Source organism: Cyrtonyx montezumae, unplaced genomic scaffold (assembly GCF_038088225.1).
Source record: "Cyrtonyx montezumae isolate F1298 unplaced genomic scaffold, pur_monq_1.0 scaffold_20, whole genome shotgun sequence".
Classification (NCBI taxonomy): Eukaryota; Metazoa; Chordata; class Aves; order Galliformes; family Odontophoridae; genus Cyrtonyx; species Cyrtonyx montezumae.
The window spans coordinates 8,009,287-8,029,953 of NW_027071937.1; the positions used below are offsets into that span (position 1 = coordinate 8,009,287).

At 41.1% G+C, this 20,667-nt stretch overlaps 1 protein-coding gene across 1 annotated transcript in view; it reads right to left on the minus strand.

Moving 5' to 3' along the window:
• The window catches only part of CACNA1B (calcium voltage-gated channel subunit alpha1 B), a 259,780-nt gene that overhangs the window by 231,237 nt on the left and 7,876 nt on the right, over positions 1 to 20,667 (minus strand). Inside the window, 1 exon segment of the mRNA XM_065737625.1 lies at positions 19,520 to 19,659. Within this exon segment, the coding sequence (XP_065593697.1) occupies positions 19,520 to 19,659 (140 nt within the window).

Below are 20,667 nucleotides of genomic sequence, written 5' to 3' on the forward strand. Positions count from 1 at the left end.
TAGTCACTGCCACCTAGAGCACCTTGTGGAATGCCAAGTGTGAAACCTCTGTCTTTCCACTTGCAAAAAGAACGACCGTCCAGCAGGTTGGAAAGGGTCCCAGCCAACATATCATCACAGGAGACTACAGAAAGGAAGAACGTGCTGAAAAGCTCCTTCTGTCATGATGTGAGAGGAATGCTTCTGAGCTGGGATTGTTGAGGTTCACTGGGAACTCCTTCACCTTCCCACTGCTCTCATCTTGGTGCAGGAACCCAACACACCAATACACCTGGACCTATGTGTCCAGGCAACACTCACACAGAGCCCATGCTGCAGGATAAGCAGCATCACACAACTTCAGTGTTTAAAAAAAAAACACAAAAACCCCACATTATAATGACTTTAGAAGGGCTGGATAAAGGGAATTGGCTTGGCCTGAACTGACATGAGAATCAAGGTTGTCCGTCAAGAAAACAAACCAGCCCAAGTCAGATTATCCCCTTTGGAGCAAGAAGCATCCAAGCATTAGCAAAAAAAAAAAAAAGAAATTCATGTCTCCAGATAACATGGGTAAGAATATGTTGCCTCTCCAAATAAACTCTCAAAAATTACATTGGACCTGCTATTAAAACAACATGTAGAATCTAATCTCAACTCAATAAGAAGAATAGATATTGACTTCAAATTCCAGGAAAACAAGTCTGAATATACACTTAAGGTCTCATACAGTTGTCCCTATACCTGCTAAGCACTTCTGCTTGAAGCAATTTTATCCCAATTTAATTTTCCAGATACCAACAAAATGTAAATTAACAGAACAATTGTCTGGAGTCTTTATTCTTCATCTCATTTGTATCCCAGTCGTTGTCGTCGTCCCACCCCCCCCCCCCCCTGAAACATGCAACCAAATATCTTGATGCCACACTGTATTTCTCTCCTCTGGTATAAATCATATACATTTGATGGTGAATGCATTAGTTCAGAGAACTATAGTTCCATTGTCATTTCCTGAAATACTTGTCTTTGGGGTAGAAATTTTCTATTCTCCATCTCAGCTGAAAGTCAGTTTTTCTCCTCAATTATTACCATTCTTTCATCATTGTATTTTGCTCTTGTTTTTGATTTTTAAAGTAACAGCAGTGCTTCCAATGAAGAAGGAAGCCTAGACTTCTCCCTGAATTGCTGTTAAAGCTTAATTTGGAGATTATGAATAATCCATCTGACCACCCAGTGGAATGCTTGAGAATAGGTCAGTAATGTTAAGACGCATCATTCACTGAAACAAGTGCAAAGCTCCAAGAATGGCACTGAAGAGAGAAGGGTGGAGGAAAGTGCCCACAAGATGCCCAATTTTAATACTGAAGCTGAGGAAGCAAGGCAACTAAGTACTGCACAGGAAAGTAGATATATTTTGTCTTTGAATGTTTTACCCTTGTATCTCCAAATTAACATGGGGCAGAGGGTAGCAGGCTGGGTTATCTGCTACCAATTCATGGCTGATAAAAGGAAGTTAGTGGCTATGTGCTGAGCTTGTCTGGAGGATACAAATACCTTTGCAAAGCTGTTGTCTTAAACTCAGACTGACCACTCCGGCACCAACAGGGTTTTGGGACTCAAAGCACTACAGCAATAAGACTAACAAAGTCCAGTAATGCAGAGGCGCAGCAGTGTTGGACAACCCCATCTCCTCTCCAAAGAGGAGACACTGACTTTTTTTCTTTTTATTTTTTCCTGTAACTTTTGATTCAGACACCTGAAATGAAACCAGCTTCAAAAAGAGAGAAGAGATTCAGTTTCATACTTCCTACACACAAGTATTTGGGTTGTTTTTGGTTTTTTTGTTTTACCTCACTCACCACCAATAGGAACAATTCAAAGTGAACTCAAATTGTTTTTGTCAGCTTAAACATGAGAAATCTTCCCCATCACACAAACACGCTCCACTTGGGATTGCTTTCTCCTGGAAGGAGTACATGATCTAGGCCAGCAGCTCCATCCATTTTCCAATCCTAAAAATAAACAGTGTTTGTTCCTTGCCCCTTTCACTTCACAAGAACTCAGATGTTAAATATTCAAACCATCCACATATAGAGAACTGATTCATCTCAATTATTCTTGGACATTTTCTTCCTTAAGCACATACATACCAAATAAAGAAATAATACCGTGAAAGCTTTTTCCCCCTCCTCAAGTACAGCTACATCACTAACAAATTTAAAACTCACTTTCCACTGACAGATGGCACAGAGGACTACATGATGGGATGAGTGGTAGAAGATTTCAGATGAACATTCAGTACAAGTTGCACAAACTGTCACCATCAAGCTAAAGTGTCCACTAAGAAATCATTACCACCATCACCTATGTGTGTTTTAGTTCCTGCATGCCTCTATCCATCATAAGTACATGAAGTTACCAGCAGACTTAAAGGCAGACTCCCACTTTTTTTGTTGTTGTATAGTTTTACACTTCTAGGTATCTGAGCATTCTTTAGGAACTGAAGAAGTAGCACAGCCCAATCCGAAATCAAGAAGGATTGTAAGAAATCTCATGATGTTATGAGAAGCCCTAGGAATCATTTACTTGGGACTGTTGCCCTGAAATTTCATGGGGAAGGAGCCTATACTGGAAAAACAAGTCTACTGCTGTTCTCAAAATACATTTTGAAAGAGTTAAGTGAAAATTAATGGCTACCTTTTTCTGTTAGATTCCTATACCTACCTTTCCACTATGAAATTGAAAAAAAAAAAAGTCAGTCTATCTCACAGGAGCATTATGAAAACAAACAAATGTTCGCATGAAGCGCTCAATATAGTGATGAAGTCCATAAAAAGAAAGGCCCAGAAGGAAATGAAGATTCCCTTCCTCAGCCCCCAGTGTGAATGGTGAGCTGTAAATAAACCCAAGGCTGTACACTGAACAATAAAGACAGCAAATGAGATTAGCAAGGTCCCTTCTGCAACCTCAAACAATGCTGGAGCCCAGAAGAGAATATGGGGATGATCAAAGGGCAGCACAGAGCAGACACACCACCAGACAGCATTAATTCCAACGTTCCCCAGTTTCTGCCCTATTCCACACTGAGCAGAAAATGGGTTTGTGGCACCGAGTCTCTTTTGCAGCTGGGTGGTTGCCTCCTGAGAAGCATCTCCATGACCACAGTGGGCCATTCTCCTCCCTGCCAATACAGGTGCAGCTGGGAAGAGGTAGATCAGCAGCCTTCTTATCCTGTGTGCTGGGAGCAAAGCACTGAGATCAAACAGTGTCGCAACGGCCCCCATCACACGCATGCTGCACTCATGGCTTGTAAAAGGCTCTAGGGACAGGTGTGTTGTAGAGAGGCAGGTTAATAATCAACACAGCAAGAACATCCACACCCATCCCAACAGACTGTTGTGCCTGCTCCATGTACTGCATTACAGGCATCTCCTGTCCTTCTGTTGACAGGACAAGGTTGAAGTTCAGCTCTGCAGACTGGGTGATCACCAAACAATCAAGGAGACTTAAAGGAGAAGGTATTTCAGCAAGAGACAGCATCCTTAGGGACACTCTCTGCCTGCAGGCCCTATCCACCCAATCACTGAATCATTAAGGTTGGAAAAGACCTCTAGGATCATCTATTCCAACCATCCATCCACCACCAGTATTGCCCACTAAACCATATCCCCGTTTACCACATCTCCACAGTTCTTCAACACCTCCAGGAAAGGTGCCCTTCCCACCTCCCTCTGCAGCCTATGCCAGTGCATTGCCACTCTTTCTAAGTAGAAATTTTTCCTAATATCCAACCTGAACCTCCCCAATGCAACTTGAGGCAACATGATAGAAATGTTCTGGTAGATAGTTTTTGTTGGATTGCCCCCTCTCCCCAAAGATTTAGGTAGGTCAGCCACAATACTGCAGTAATGAATGCTAAGCTCACCAAAAGCAGCTCCCCGATGGGAGCATGGAGAATTGTTTAATTCTGACATCATTAAATTGAAACATTTGAAATTTAATCTTTTCAATTTGGGAGGATGATAAATTTTAATTTCGCAAATAAAGTTTAAATTATTTAAAACATTAAAAGCTCAATTTTTTATTGATCCAGCTTAGACGAGAGAGTTGCACCTCATTTTACTCAATTGCCTTTATTTTTGAGGGTTTTTTGTTTCGTTTTTTGTTTGGGTTTTCGGTGGATTTTGTGTGTGTGTGTGCGTTTTGTTTTTTAGTTCGTTTTGTCTTTCCATCTGAAAGAGTTCCTCTAGTGCTCGTGCAGGGCATGAAACAATTTCTTTGATTTTTTTCTCAGAGCTACAAGTGAGCCAGAATAATAGTTATTTGGACGACCAAAGCAGTCGTGCCATATCCATTGCAATACCTATCGGACAGCTAGATTTAAGTACTAAATTATGGGGTGAGAAGAGGGAAATATAAAGAAAGGCTGTACCTGACAGCACCCAACCATCTCTTCTTATTTCAGGAGCAGCACTGAGGCTGCCTGAATAGTCTCCTTTTCATCCTTTCATTCTCCCGCTTTCATTCAGTGCTGGAACAGAATGTCAGAACTCCGTTGCACATTTTGGCCCATCTTAAAATCTAAATTTGAAGAACAACAATGAGCCTAAAGAAGAGAGCTGAGAGGTTTAATTACTTGTACGTGTGTTTGAGAGGTGTTCCCAAGTATACACAGGATTCCTGGAATCACAGCCTTAGTATGAGGGAGAAAACGAACAGCAAGCAGCAAGCTAAAAAAATCCCTGGCTCCCAGATATATGCCTGAAACAGCTCGTTTCCAAGAACACTGTGCTGTGAAGCTGGCCAGGCCAGGTTGAGCTGCATCAACATCCTTTCTAGTCAAACCCACCTCCCCACTACGTGCACTACTCCTGGAATTAGTGATAGCACACCACTGCAGCCCTTGCACGGGGTGTAGGTGGGTATAAGGTTGTAGTTTCCTAACTGCTGCCCTATGTTGATGCTTGAGCTGAGGGAGCAAATAGGTCTTTTTAGACACACCTCATAAACTCCTTCACTGAGGTCATGCAGAGCAATCTTATTCACCCTCAACCCATTTCTACCAGTTTTAAAGGCTTTATAAAGTTCTGTCTCTCTGCTGAGTCCCTCAGACCATCTGCCCATGAAACATGGCACAGGGTAGCTGGATTCCACAGATCTCCTTCCTTTCTGCAGATACTCCTGCAAATCATAGAATTATGGAATTGTTAAGTTTGGAAAGACCAATAAGATTATCTGGTCCAACCATCACTCCATGCCTGTGACCACTCTAGACTATGACACTCAGTGCCACATCTATTCTTTTCTTGAAAACCTCCAGGAACAGTGAGTCCCCCAGCTCCCTGGGCAGCCTGTCCCAATACCTCACCAATCTTTCTGAGAAGAATTATTTCTTAATATTCAACCTGAATCTCCCCTGGCACAGCTTGAGGCCATTCCCTCTCATCCTAAAGCCAGGAGACAAAGAATAGCGGGAAGCATTGGAGGCACACAATAGGCTCATTTTTGTCCTGGTGAAGATTCTGTTTCTCTACCATGTAGTAGAAGAAATCACCCCACATTGCTGTGGCTACTGCAGCCCCCTCCTCAGTCCTACCTCAAACTATCCATCCTTATGCCACAAGGCACCCGTTGAAGAGCTTACCCCAGCACATTCACTGCAATCTCAGTTTCAGTCATGTTTCCCACACTAGCAGCAGGGCTAAAGCATAGCAAATACTGCCAGAAACAATATCGTAGGGAGCCAGTGGATCTCTGCCTCCATCAGCACTGCCACGAGCACAGCACGGGCACCCAGTCACAGCCCATGAAAGCAACAGTAGATGTTGACCTCAATCACTGTCATTTTAAAAGCTCTTGGGAAGCTTTACAAAATGTTATTCATCTTTGTGCCACGTGTGTCTACACACAAAATTATTGCAATGGCTTCAAGCCCCACACTATAGCAACCTTCCCTCCCTAGATAAGGGTTACCTTTCACAAACCACATTAAGGCAATTTGAACAAGCCAACCATGGGAAGAAGTTCTTTTCTCCCAATCTTCTCATACATACAGAGCAGAAGGCAAGGGAGATATCAGCTGCTGACACCTGAAAGAGCTTTTTAACTCTGACAACTAAGGGTGTACATGAATTCATCTCAAAAGTCCCATTTAGGGAATAATGAGGGCAAAATTTACTCAACTGTAAGAATCAAGTACACTTCTCCTCAATAATACCCACCCTCATCACGTTGTCACTGCTTCTTTCCCCTTACTACAGAAGGTCTGCACCATCTCTACATCTTCAGCTCCATATCATCTGCTGCACAAGGAAGATGGACACAAGGGATGGATCACCAGCATATCCCATCCCCTTACCAAGGCCACAGTGATAAACTTCTAATATGGAAATCATACAAAGTTGAAAATCCGTAACTACCCAGAAACCTCCCATAAGTTGGTTTCATTTTTTAAACAACAACAAAAAAGAGATTCAGTGGCTAAGAGTGAACAGTAAGAAATTCAAGCTGTTTTTTAGAGGAAGAAAAGGCATGCAACATCTGTTTCACATGTTTTTTCACACGAAAAAAGAAAAGGTAGTTCAATTACAGTTTTGCTTAAAATGAGATGAGAGCATGGTGAACTGCAGTCTAGGAATTAGAGATGAAGATGCTGTTGAGTGCAGGCAGGCAGGGAACAGTGTTATCTGACTGCATCAGAAAGCCACTCATCCTCCCTTACTTGAGAACGTGATCATTAGAGATGCTCCAATACATTCATTCACCCAACGCACTTATGCACTTGGGCAGTGCAGTTATAATGGCATTATAATGGAGACCAGAAAAGCCAAAGGACCCAATCTACACTGTCCACCTTGCAGTAAAGCTGATCACCACTCACTCGAGCTGGTTTCCAGCTATTGGTCAGTCTTTCTCTTTGAGTCTTGGTGTGAGAGCAAGAACTTTTTTCTAGAGTAATGTGACAAGTCCATGGTCAATGCAATGTCAGTAGCAAGGAAAACCAGACACTTATAGGGCTGCAGATACCTGCAGTGCAGAGCTGGATTATCATGGCCTCATTGAGTCCAGCATCTCAGAATGATGACTACCTCTGGAAGTCATCAAGTCCAACCCTGCTGTGCATGCAGGGATTCCTGGAACAGGTTGCTCAGGACCACGTCCAAGTGACCCAGTATTCTGAAGACCTCCAAGGAGGGAGACTCCACAACCTCAGGAGCTGACAGTGATGATGGGGTAATTTTAGGTAAAATTGGCAGGAAGCTTACTCCTTCCTCACCCGACTAGCAACAGATACACACTAATTTGCACATCATCTGCCACTGAAGAGATAGGCTGGCTTCTGCAGAGCTAATAAAAGAAAAGGTTTGGTCCATACAGATATGACTGGGAAGACCAAGCAGAGCTTGCAAGTCTGCTGCACCAGTGGCTCTGTTTGCAAAGTCATTTATTTGATCCTATCTGTATTTCAGAAGATCTCCAACTGAGCTCCATTAATATAATCGATTTTTAATGTCATTATCAAAGAAGGAATGTGAAGATTTTAACAGCCTATTAGACTGAAATTAAGCCTCACCCAAACCTTCTTCCCTAAGAACAAGGGTTTCAAAAAATGCAGAGCTTAATTCTATTGTTGCTAATGGACAAGGAGTTACTATAGTGACCTGGAAGAAGGTACCCATTTTTCCCCCCCATATTCCAGTCCACATAACATCAATTCAATCTCTCTGCTGAAGATCAGAGGTTTGTAATTACAAAAAGTGGAGTTCCCCATCACAAGGGAAGGTTTTCTCCTACTTCCCACACAAACAAGACCAGAGGGCAACCCTCAAGGGATCAGAAACAGCAGCAGTATTTGCTGAGTTGGAAGACATCCAGGATTCAAAATAAAATAAAATAGATGCCCTGCTTGCTTTTGTTCTCTGTGTTCCCTAAGAAGTCCGAGATATTGGCTGATTCTCAGATCAGACCTTTGAGACCCAAACACCTGAACCTGGCAAGCAGTTATAATCAATAGCTTCAGCAGCGCTCCCTTCACCGTGAGACTTGTGTTGCAATAAACCATTGATTACAACCTCCATCCTTTTCCATGGGAAAGAGGCATGGGTGAGAACATCATCTCCTTCCTTTTATTCATTCTCTGTGTGAACCACATCTCTTCAAACTCTGCTCACAGTTCAAGCAATTCAAAGGCAGGACACTATCCTGAACACTGACTGCCATGGCTGACACTCATCTTTCTCTACTCAGTCACTGCTCCAGTGAGAGTCAAGGCAATTTTTTATTCTCTGGCAAATCAGTGACAAATACTTGTGGACATTTTGACTCAGAGTATGTCACCTCCTCCAAAGGTCCAATCTTTCCTCAGGTTAAAATCTGACAGACACCCACATTTGCAATTTCCCCTGTGTGGCACGCCATCGTTTTAACACGTTCCCCATGGTACACGAACACTGAGCTCCATGCAAGATTCTCCCACTCACTGTGAGTGAGCATCTGCATTTCTAGAAAATTATGCTGTTACCATCTATTTTATTTCTGATTCAAATTTTCCTCGCTTGAATTCAAGATTTTTTAAGAATTATTTTTGCTTCTTTTGAGACATTTTAAATTCAATTCTTTTCAGTACTGTCAACCAGCCTTTTTCATTATTATATTATGAAGACAGTGATGGTACATGAATTCGTTTTTGAACAGACAGAAATGTGGACACAAAAGTGAAAAACAATGGCTGAAAAAATCTTTAGCCAAAGGAATAGGCAGAAAAAAACAAACAAACAAGGCACCCCAAAATCCTGCTCCATTGCTCAATCTGTTAGGCAAGAAAACTGAAATTATTATCCTGGATCTGTATCAGACACAGTAATGTTATCTGCTGCTATAGTCTCATTTTCTTTCATGTCTTCCAATTAAAGCAAGTAAATTGGGATTGGGCACAGCTTCCTTTGTCCTTTCCACCTCTAGTGAAAGGTTACCATGAATTTATACCTGTTATAATAAACTTTAATTTTGTAACCTAGGAGGGAAAAAAAATAATATTATTTTAGTAATAGTCTTACTGGTTTTATCTTTTCTGCAACTGGTAGCCAAGTACTGCCTTTACAAATCCTATTACAATCTATGTAACCAATTTAAGTACTTTATTCAATTCCCTTGAAATAGAAAATTAAACTGTGCAACAAGTTTAGGATCCACACAGACTGTCCAGGCTAGGAGATAAGTCTGAACATACAACTTCAGGAATTTGTAGTGACCCTGCCCAGGAAAGCAAGGCTCAAATTTGACTTCAAGAGATGAGAAAGGCTAAGTTTTTCCAACATATGCCTCTCATGGTAATAATGATCTTCACAGATTAGTGATGAGGATATAGATGTTATCAGCCGGACGTTTTTTGGACTGATAGAGCATCACTTACTTGGAGCATGCAGTTATGAGCTTCCAAATATAATTAGATTAAAAAAAAAAAAGATATTTGAGGAGTTTCCTGCAAAGGTTTTGTCTCCAGCAACACCACCATGAACTTTAAGAACTTCCAGAACTTTCAGCCATAATAGCCAGAATACAATACATGTCTAACAGGACAAGACTTCAAACTTTCATCCCATCTTTCACCCAGACCTGCTTGGGACGACCACCAAGAGAGCTGTTACCCATCAACCAAACACACCAGCCAAAACTACTTATTTCTTCACAGTGCAGAAATAGGTCACTGCCACTACATGGCCTTTGACTGTCCCAGCTTCAATCAAAAACTTAGGGGGCCTGAAAAGGAGCAGAAATTTGCACTGGTGTTGGGAGAGAGGTATGTTAACACTTCTACCTGCCATGAGAGCTTTGGTGTCCAGCTTATGGCAGCTGGATGTGGTGTCAAGTCTGACTGAAATTTCATCCAGGACAAGTTCCCACTGTGACAAAATCATCTCATCTACCAGAACCTGCTGACACGTTTCAGGTCCTACAATAGGACTGCAGCCAAGGGAAGCCTTCTCTTCCCCACACAAAGTCAAAGTGATATTCCACCATGTAAAGATCAGTAAACTACAGTACCGGGCCTGACGGTGCCAGCTCTTACTGCTCTCCAAAACCAGAGCACTTTTATCAAAATGTCATTAATATTATTAAAAAATCACCTTGGAATCATTTAAAATGAGGGACAGTTTTGAAACCCAGATCTTTCCCTGAAGCTTAGGCCTGTAAGATATGAGGGTGCACTTTACGTAGCACTGGAATATCAAAGTTTTTCTCAAAGCTAAAGCACTGCTTGCAAAAAGATGTTTGATCTTTAAATCAGACATTAAGTGATTGGAATACTACTGGTCCTATTGATACTGTTTTATGTATAAAGAGAAAGTTTAGCCCTTGACATACACTGCTGCATTTCATGTGTCATGCTGTAACAGACTGGATTGCTGGATATCTCCAGCATGATTCAGAAGAAATTACATGATAAAGAAAAGGACAATTATGAAACAGCCTGTTCAGATTTCCACCTAACTCCTCTCAGAGAGCAGCAGGAAGTAAAAGGGTCTAATCATGCTTCTTCAAAAATCCATTTCCTTTCTGGTGAATCTGTAGATGATCTCAAGGCTCTTTTTGTCTCAAGATCCAAAACAGACCCGCTGAAGCTGAAGTCTTGTGACAGTGAATTCCATGAGTTAATTATATTTCCCTTAGTAAAGGAGTTCAAAAACTTCAATTTCTTTACTGATTCTTTTTGCATCCTGCCAAAATAGATAGGGAAACACAATTTCCTCTCTTTACTCTTCTTTTTTCCTCTGAACTATATCACCCTTATGAGACTTTCCTCTTAATTTTAACTCTCAGCCTTTTCATTTATCCTGAAATAGAGATTTTTTTTCCAACTCTTTAATCATTTTCACAGCCTTTCTCATAAGCTCCTATGCCCCAACTCAAGAAAAGCTTTATTCAAGAATGCTGGTTCAAGATGTTCAAGATGGGGAAGCTGAAACAAAAGACAATGCAATCTTCCTTTTTCTTTCTGAATTGGAAAATAAGCTGAAGAACAAGTTCTGTTATTTCAGCTACACTTTGAATGAGAACAGAGATACATCCAACTAAATATTTCTGGTGATTAGTTTAGTTTGAGAACTCTTCAGTAGAAGGACATTATGTAGTTGAACTCTTGGCTGTTCCAAGTGTTCTTCATTCTGTCCTTTGCTTCTTTACCTCTCCATCACCCTATAGGCCATTAACACGTCTAAACCTGCATTCATGGTTTGTGTGTGTCCTTTTTTGGCCAGTTTGACATATATTCTTAATAATAGGAATGTTGAAAGAGTAAATTGTAGCCTATCTCCACTAATATCCATAGGGAACAAACTTCACAGCATTTACAAGCAGATTAACAGAGTAGGGGAGGGGTGACATGTTGAGAGCAATCATTTTGCTTTTTCAAGAGGCCCAGGTAATCCTTCCATTCCCAGTGAAACACAGTACCACTCTCATCTCTATTTCTGGTCTTTTTCTTACACAGCACAGCATGAACTACGTTGAATTGAGTTAACAGCTAAGTTCATTACTGGCAAAATCTAGGGTTTAACTCTGAAGTTATCTGAGATTCTTGCTCCAAGGGTAAGCTTTTAAAAATCCACAGCTCATCACAAGATCAGCCTATGTAACCCCCATAGCCAGCTCTTGAAACCAAGACATCTTCTCCAGCACTGACAGAATAAACTGAACTGTTTTCTCAAGGTTCCACACCAAGATCACTTACTAAGTTCATTTTGGGAGGAGGAAGGGAGGAGAACATGTGCCACAAGTAGAAAACAGGAATGATTCCTTGTCCCAAGCTGGCAGGTTTTCTCATGACAGAAAACTGACCTTTCCATATAGTCAGTTCTTTCAATGCCTGTTCTGCTGTCACTGAGCTCATATACAGAGAAACCATTCCATTAATTAAGTTCTGTCAGATTATTCAGCATAGAGAATATCCAGGATAGCAGAGGTAAGCAGAGAACTTGTCTTGGTCTCAAGGAGCATCTGCAGGCACCCAAACATCAGGTGCTGAGCATAGAGCTTGAGTTAACTACAGAGACCTGGAGCCATCCAAGGATTCAAGAATTCATGTACAAACATGGGCCTGTTGCTCCTCACATACAGGATTAGATTACAATTAAAATTAGTCTGTTTTTCTAAATCTTCCTTCTTTTCAACAGTCGCAGCCAAGTTCTTGTCATCTGAGATGAGTAGACACTTTGCCTTCAAAGTGCCACTTGGGAACTGGGACACAGCACGGAAAGTAGCATTTGAGAAGCACGAGCCTGAGAAATCCTGCACACTCCTCCACATCTAATCATGAGACAGCACTCAACACCAAATAGAGGGCTTGGGTGATTTGTGGTTTTTTGTTTGTTTGTTTTTTTAACGGAGAAGGAGTAATAAAATTAACATTAGTGCACTTCAGAGCTGCGTTTTTATTCATTGTTTTTGATTTTCAAAACTTAATGTTTATACCCAGTAGCTAGATAAACAAATCTTTCCATTGACAGAGAACAGCGAACAGTTAAACAGATACCCACTCTGCCAGGGCAGGACCAGAAGTTAGGAGCAGATCACAGGGCCCAAAGTCCTCTCCACACCTGCAGTCTCTGTAATTGCCTGTGTGTGGTACATCAGGTCCACTCAGAAGAGGCAACGTTTCCCTGCCACCTTCCTCCTTTCAAGAGCCATAAAAAGCTAAAACCACTGTCTGGACTCTGGACTGATTATCCTGGCTGGCTTTGATGAATCCCTGGCTGTGATGAGGAAACACCCTTTCATGTGCTATGGGCATTATTGCTGGATAGCAGTTCAGCTTCAGCGCTTGCAGGTCAAGCACTTTTCAGGTCATGTCCTGCACCACTCTCTTTATGGGCCAAAAGCTTGAGAGAAACGTAGAATCGTAGAATCATTAAGGTTGGAAAATGCCACTAAGATCACAAAGTCCAACCCCCAGCACATCCCCACCTTGTCCACTGACCATGGCCCTCATGGTGCCACATCTCTACGTTTCTTGAAACACTTTCAGGGACCGTGACTCCACCACTTTCCCCTGGACAACTGTTCCACTGCCTGACCACTCTTTCAGAGAAAGAACATAAACGACCACAAAACATGAATATCAGCACAAAATGGAAAACTGAAGAATTGCTCCCAATTTCTCTCCACTTGGTGAAAAACTCATTCTTCTTGCTTATTGTGCAGTACCCATCACTTATCAGTTACCATACCAGGTATTCAACGCCTTGAATTTGGTTCTAATGAAGAAAGGAGTGTGTCAATCTCATTATTTCTTTGCCCTTCAGAAATATTCTGACCTGAAACGCTCAGTGTGTCACGACAGGGAGAGCAGAGCCTTGCTTCAAGGCTAACTTCTGCTATGGAAGGGCTGGATCCACCTGTGGGATCCTCTGAGGGTCTGTGACCATCTGCAACCCTTTGCTTCTTACACTCCCCAGTGTGGCTTCAGCTTCCAGTAAGCCCAGATGGTCAAGTGATAGACAAGAGGACAACATTAAATTATTTTATGGTTCATACTGAAGCATCACATGCCCTCTCTTCCCATAGATACCAGCCACAGGTTTTCTCTGCCTTAAAAAGTTGTTTCTTGCCTTCCTCCATCACTGCCCCTGTATACCTGTCAGCTGTTCACTTAACACTTTGCATTCAGGAAAACAAATCACTTCCCTTTCCCTTATCTTATTTTTATTTCATTTAATTTTAGAAGGTACCCTGAGCTTCCCAGAGACAGCAAGTATTCATCCATTGTTGGAGCATAAAATAGAGCACAGTGAACATCTCCATTGGAATCTATAGAGGTTTTGTTTTTAGCATGACTCATGCATAATGCTAATAGCAATCAGACTTGGCCCATTACCACCCATACCATATAACAAGTCTTACTTATTTTCCATGTGATAACTGATCAAGATAAAGCTTGTCCCTCTTAAAACATTCATTTGCCCAACTCCTGTTGCTGCTCAGCTTTGCTTTCTAGCAGAGACACTGAAAGTTCCATGCAGAAAAGAAGAAATTTGCATTTCCCTGCACCCACCTCCTTTATTCCCTAGCTGTCTCGATCTAAAGCTTTAAAAAGAAAACACCGAGCATACTGTCTAAGCATAACTGGAAGTGCTTTCAAGGGTTTTTGTTATTTTACTTTGATTTTGGTTTTCAAATTACTATCCTCTATGGCTATTTGGAGGTGGGGGATAAAACCATTTTCAGCAGTACACAAGCACTAGTCACGTAGAGCCCTATAATTCAGTCATCCTACTCGTAGAGCTTTTGAATTCAAAGAAATGTGTGTCGAGAATAAATGTTAGAGACTACAGGCATCTATGTTGTTCGAAAGCTTTAGGAACCCCAGCCCTCAATCAGACATTCCCTTTTCAAATTCACGCCCAGCCTCGTCACACCTCACATCTTGTCTAAAGGGTACATCTACCTCAAGCTGAAAGATCAGAGCTCTGCAACCCACTGTACAGACCAGGCACAATGGTTCCTGTGCTTCTCCCTTTGATCATCATCACCACAACTAAGCCTGCTGCTGCTTCTCATGCACTGTGCCAGAAATAGCATCTTAGACTGCCCACGTACAAAGACAGTCCTGGTAACTAGCAAAGCAAATATCAAGGAAGAACAGGTCCTTATTATTAAAGGAGTTACCTTCCAGATTATTAGCATCACCACATTCTATCGTCCAGACAATCGAGATAATTCTAGCTTTTGTAATTTGTTCCCAACAGCCTGAGACATCAGTAATTGCACAGATACTTCATACACATCTTTTGGCAGCTCCAGGCCCGGCACATGCTGTCTCTGCCAGTCCCACCCAGAGATCCAGGCAGCTGATCCAACTGGCTCAAGGCAACACCAGGACTCTTCGAGAGTGTTCAATGCAGGCTGATTAAGAGCCAAAAAAATTAACTCTGCTCATAAAGGACAGATCATGAGATTTTTTTAAGTGCTTCATTTATTTATACCAGTCATTAGCCACTCTTAGTTTTTGGCAAACACTGCATATGGTTGTGGTCACTGCCTCGCAGAGGGTCTAATGGAACCAGGGAAGGACCAAAAAAGCAGCACATGTCAGTGGTGCATAGCATCTCCCACGTTCAGGGAGGTCAAGTAGCTGAGGTTTCTGATGGGGGAAAAGCTAGAGAATCATAAAACCATAAATATGCAGAAAAAGGAATAATTATTCCCCAGATCTCCCAAAATCTAAAAGATGCCAATGGAAATCTCAGGCAGCTAGTGAGGAAGAAGAATAAGCAGCACCAATTTTTGTGGTATGTAGCAGAATCATGAAATCTTTCAAGTAGGATATGATGAAGCCAAAATTATAAACAGACTTCAGAACATGTAGGAGGAGAGTCCCCTTATATCACTCAGTTTATAAGACAACATTCCCATCTTTTTTTCTCAAAAATCTCCAGACCTATGAAGTTTGTGAATCAATAAGATAAGGAACCATGCCTTGTTCATTTTTCCCATATTATAGCCCCTGTTATACAAGCTCCAGCAAGAGAGGAGCCCATGATTTTACCCAATAAAGCTGTTCTTTGGGCCACTGCATTCAAAGCTCAGGACACCAAGAAAAACCTTCCCATGAACTCCAACAAGAATAGTTCTGAGCCCTGGAGGTCCTGGATGCAGGTTAAAACTACATCCGTGTAACTGACAGGTCTGGATGTGGGGAGGGCTTTGTTTCCAGATAGTTGTGAACTTCCAAGGTTACAGAAATGAAAAGTAAATAAATTCCCTTGGTTCTCCCTCAAGAAAAGTGCATTAAGGCTGAATAGTCCCAGGCCAGTTGGACATTCGCCTTTTGTGTGTGTGTGTGTGATTTAGAGTTGCTAATGGGTGATGACATCACAGGTTCAGATGCAAGCCCATAAAAAATGTGAAAAATAAAATGAGCAGGAGCAATAAAATACATGTGCCTCCACAACAGCAGCAGGTACATCACAGTAGGACACATTTCCTCAATACTCATCTGCAACTGGAGTAGTTTATAAGAAAGAAGGAAAGAAAAAAATATACAGAGGAAAGAAAATCTTCCAGGAAGCAGCAATCTATCATTTTCCCAGGCCTTTATTAACAGCAGATCCACGGGCTTTCTTGGAAGAAAATGAGAAAAAACACCACAACTCTGCTGTCAGAAGAAACCAGGATAGTATTTTCTGGAACAGCAAACCAAGCTTATTAGAGCCACTATCTATTAGTCCCCAGTTTAGCTCAATAGAGTATTGATCCCGGTCACATATAACAGAACCCTGATTTATTTGCTGATTAACAAGTTTGGCTGTTTGATTTTGACAAATAAGATGTCCATCACTGCAGATAAATGGGAAAAAAAAAAAACCAACCATATTTATCAGTAATAACAATATGAAGGCTTTGAGTAACAAAAGCTGGGGAGGGGTGTGTCCAAAAAAAGCAGGTGTGGGAAGGGTTACTGCACGATCACTTTAACATTTACATAAGGGTAAGTTCTATTAATTCAGAGTCTTCCCCCACAGCCTCCTCCAAACACACTCAGACACTGGCTGGCCCTCTTCCTATGGAAACAGCCAACGAGAGCAAAGATGCTCTTTGCTTTCATGGATATTTTAGTTAAAAGCTGAAAATGAGATCAGGTTTTCTGACATTCGTTACCTACCTTAAAAATGTGCACCCAACAGGATTAGGAGGTGTACAGCCCTGCGTGTGATATCACAAAATGCATTCCATGTTCTCTCACGTTTATATGGGGAAAAAAAGAAATCAAAATCTCTCTATAATATTGAAGATCAATGTGAAACTGAGCTTAGGAACTGTACATTGATCACTGCATGGGAAACAAGAAGTAACATTTTCAAGTAGAAATCCTGCACATATGGCAAAGGAAAGATGTGATATCGAGTAGTAAAATGATATTTCAAAACCTGATATCCTACGTAACTTTATAAGAATACATAAAGCACAAGTTTAGCACTGTCCTTTTTCATTATTCTCTGATTAATTACAGAACCTGGCTTTATTTATTTTCTTTTTTAAACAGATCTGCAATCACTTTCCACAATAAGGAAAATTAAAGCACCAGTTGTGCCACTACCTCCCTGGAGAAACAGCCGGGGCTGTTAGCAGTGAGTGTTCTTCCTCAGCAGCCTGCCTTCAAAGTCTAAAAGCAGAAATACCAAGCTGCTATCTATCTTCAGTGAAGGCCTCTCTCAGACTTCCACTTGAGGAGCAGGTAGCCAAGTAGGGAAGGCAATGGGTGGCTGAAAGGGTTTCTGACCACCAAAGGAAGCTTAAGGAAGAGGAGGTTCTGCTTTCTAGCACAGACCCATGGCAACACAGCAGTGAGGTAAAACATAAGGATCTAGGAAATTCAGAACAAAACACAGCAGGACGCAGAGAAAATACTAATTTAACCCCTTGTTAATCCGCAGATCGTTCAGTGTTATTTCTCTATTGTAGGTCCCTCCACATCATTAGTAGATTTGCAAATACAGCCTCAGGTTCAGAAAAGCATTTACCTAACCAAGCACACTTGGTGCTTCAGTAGGGTCAAACACCAACACTTGGTCACAAGCTCAAGAGCCCTGTTAAATCCAGGCCTCAGTTTACAGGATTAGAGGGCTGTGGGTTTCCTCACTGGAGATAACTCTTGGGCTTGGTGCCTATTGGTTTACACATTGCCTTCCTCTCACTGGTGGGAAGTCCACGTACAAGACAGTTTCAATACAGCCCAGCTAGCAGCACCATTGGAAACCAGAAGATTTGACATTAACAGGATTGTACTTCAAAAGAATACGCATGTTTGCAGATGGCAACAGGGTTCCTTATTACAGCTGTCTAATCAAGCCAATATTCTGCAATTATACTCCGACATCAAACAGTGCTGCAAACAGCACTCACAATAAAACTGGAGCCAGAAGGATGCCCATGTCATGCCCATACATTGAGCGTTTGTTCGTGATGCCACAAGCATGGCACACACACTCTGCTTCAGATGCTGTTGCAAAGCATTGAATGTTTCAGTGACAGCTAAGCATCTTTTTAAGTATATGTAATTTGATCCATGGCTTTTGTTTATACAAAAAGAAAATGAAGAAGAAGCAGGTAATAAACACACCTAAAAAAAACCACAACAGCTGAATGGCTTTAATTTGGGAAAGCTTTTATGCAGGATCTGAAGTACAGAACCACTGGAGTCAGACAAACTCAAACACGAACTTGAATGTTTTGCTGAGGGATGAATTAAAGCACATGCCAGCGTTCATCACAGAACCATGGCCTTGGTTTTGGTGGTTGGGTGGAAGGGTTTTCAATTTGTTTCTTTGAGCACACGGAAGGGCATATTGCAAACTAGAAATCAGAATGTATTATCAGTGCGAATAATTGTAGCATCTATGCTAATTCTTTTTTTTATCCTGATACCCTGTGTGCTTCCAAGTATGTAAATCTGATTCTCCTTGTGGCTCCACTGAAGTTCCTATTGATTAAATACCCAGCCCCAGCAGCAGGAGGATCAAACCCTGCATATTTATTTTCTTCCTCTCAATACGTACAGAACTCCCTTTGGCCTCTCAATTGCTATATCACATGGTATGCTGAATGCAAATAGAATTACAGTGCTAATGCACCCAATGAATATATTTGTATATGTAAGCCAGCATTTTCCTACCAGCATCCTACTGTACACCACTAAGTAAACCAAATAATATATATTCATCACACCCAGAAGGTTTGTGAAATGAGTTCGTATTAGTAACAGGAGGCAGTGTTCACTCTTCTCACAGAAAAACTAACCGAGATTCCAAGACGAAGGCTGCAAGGTCAGGACCTCATGCAGACCTTTGTAAGCCCTAACGTAAACAAGGAAGTACAATTTGCACGCTGGAAGATTTACTTTGATGTTCGTGTTTTCATTCTCCACTAGATAAACATAGAAACTGCTGCAACACGTAACAAGAAAATGTAAGCATTTCTGAGAAATAAATTACTGAATTATCAGTTAGGATACAAAATCCACAGATAACATTTTCAGCTACAACCTTCCAAGACATGCACCTTCTTTGAATTATTTTCAGCAACATTGTTTTACAGTGAATCTAATTCCTCCCTGCAGAAGCTTCACTGATTTTGGCATCATAATACCTAAAAGATGGCATGCATTTAATTTGCTAGCTCACTCCACATTGACTTTTGAAGTCAGCCCGTAATGTCAGAAGAGAGATTGATTTAAATCAGGTTCAAGTACCCAGGGGCAATTAGAACTTGCAAAGCCTGAGAAATGTCAGTGAATATCCGGATGAGATGCATGCCAGCATATATACAGATAAATCTCCCCAAAGTCTCATTGTAGTTGGTTCAAACAATGCTTTGAAAGTGACTCACTCAGCTCAATAATCATCATTTAAAGATGGTAAGGTCAGAAATGCAGTTTTAAAGCAATGTTTCACCACAACCACTTCCACCCTAACCCATAGTTTAAAAATAAGGCAAATCAAAGCAAGACTATCCCTTAAACTTAGAGCAAGAGGAGGTCACTTACCCTGTGAGGACCACGACAAAATCCATCACGTTCCAACCATTTCGGAGATAAGAGCCTTTATGAAAAACAAACCCCAGAGCGATGATCTTTATACCAGCTTCAAAACAAAATATTCCAATAAAATACGGCTCAGTGTCATCCTGGAAAGAATAAAAATCAGAGGCGTCAGGGAGATGCCTGTGCTACTGCACTTGCTTCAGCAATTAGAGGACAAATACACACACCAACTTCCCGTTCTTTTCAGCTCTCTGGGCAGAACTGAAACCAGAAGGTTCAAGTGTATTGAAACTAAGCATAAAGAAGGATTTCAGAATTATTCTCCTGAGGATAAATTTGGTTTTGTACATGGGATATTCTATTTGCCTTTATTCCAATGGCTTCACCCCCACACTTTTCATCATTACTCAAATTCCTGGAAATAATTTTAAAGAAATCTTGCTCCAGGCATATATCTCATCATTAAATCACGTTTCTATAGTTATTGACAGGAAAAAAAGAAAAGCAACATATTTCTGTTTCCTGGATGAACTGTGAAACACAAGAGAATATTTTAGGGAAAACAAACTTGCAAACATTGTCAAGAAGTGCTCTATCATGCATTCCATCACTTCTTTCACTCTTTCTCCTTCATGTTCTATGGCTAAAGATGCACCTATTTTTGTTTTGTTGTGTATCTAATTCAAGGACAAAACCTTATTTCCTCCTGTTAATGGTGGAAGCAGTAAGATTTTTGCCTCATGCCCTCAGTGAAGCTAAGGACTCACAGCTTCACACCCTAACCCAATAATGGTGAGAGCAAGCTTAGGGTTTTACTAAACTTCTTTTATATCTCTGACACCAGTTCCCTCAATGCCACATTGATAGAAGTTTAAATAAATTAATTGCTAAAAGGAAGTATTCACAGTCGGAAAAAGAGATGGCAGCAAGAAACAAAAGCAAAGTAAAAGATGAAACCACCAGGTGCCAGTTTCAAGAACATATTAAGCAGCTTCAGCACCTGTATCAAATTTTCACGTGTGCCTTAGATTCATGATTTTAGCTGAAAGTAATGGAAGTGAAGCCGTCCTACTCAAAAGAAAGCAAACTACCAAATTAAGAAATTAGAGAATCCTTGTTATAGTAGCTTTGATAATTCTGATCAAGAGCTG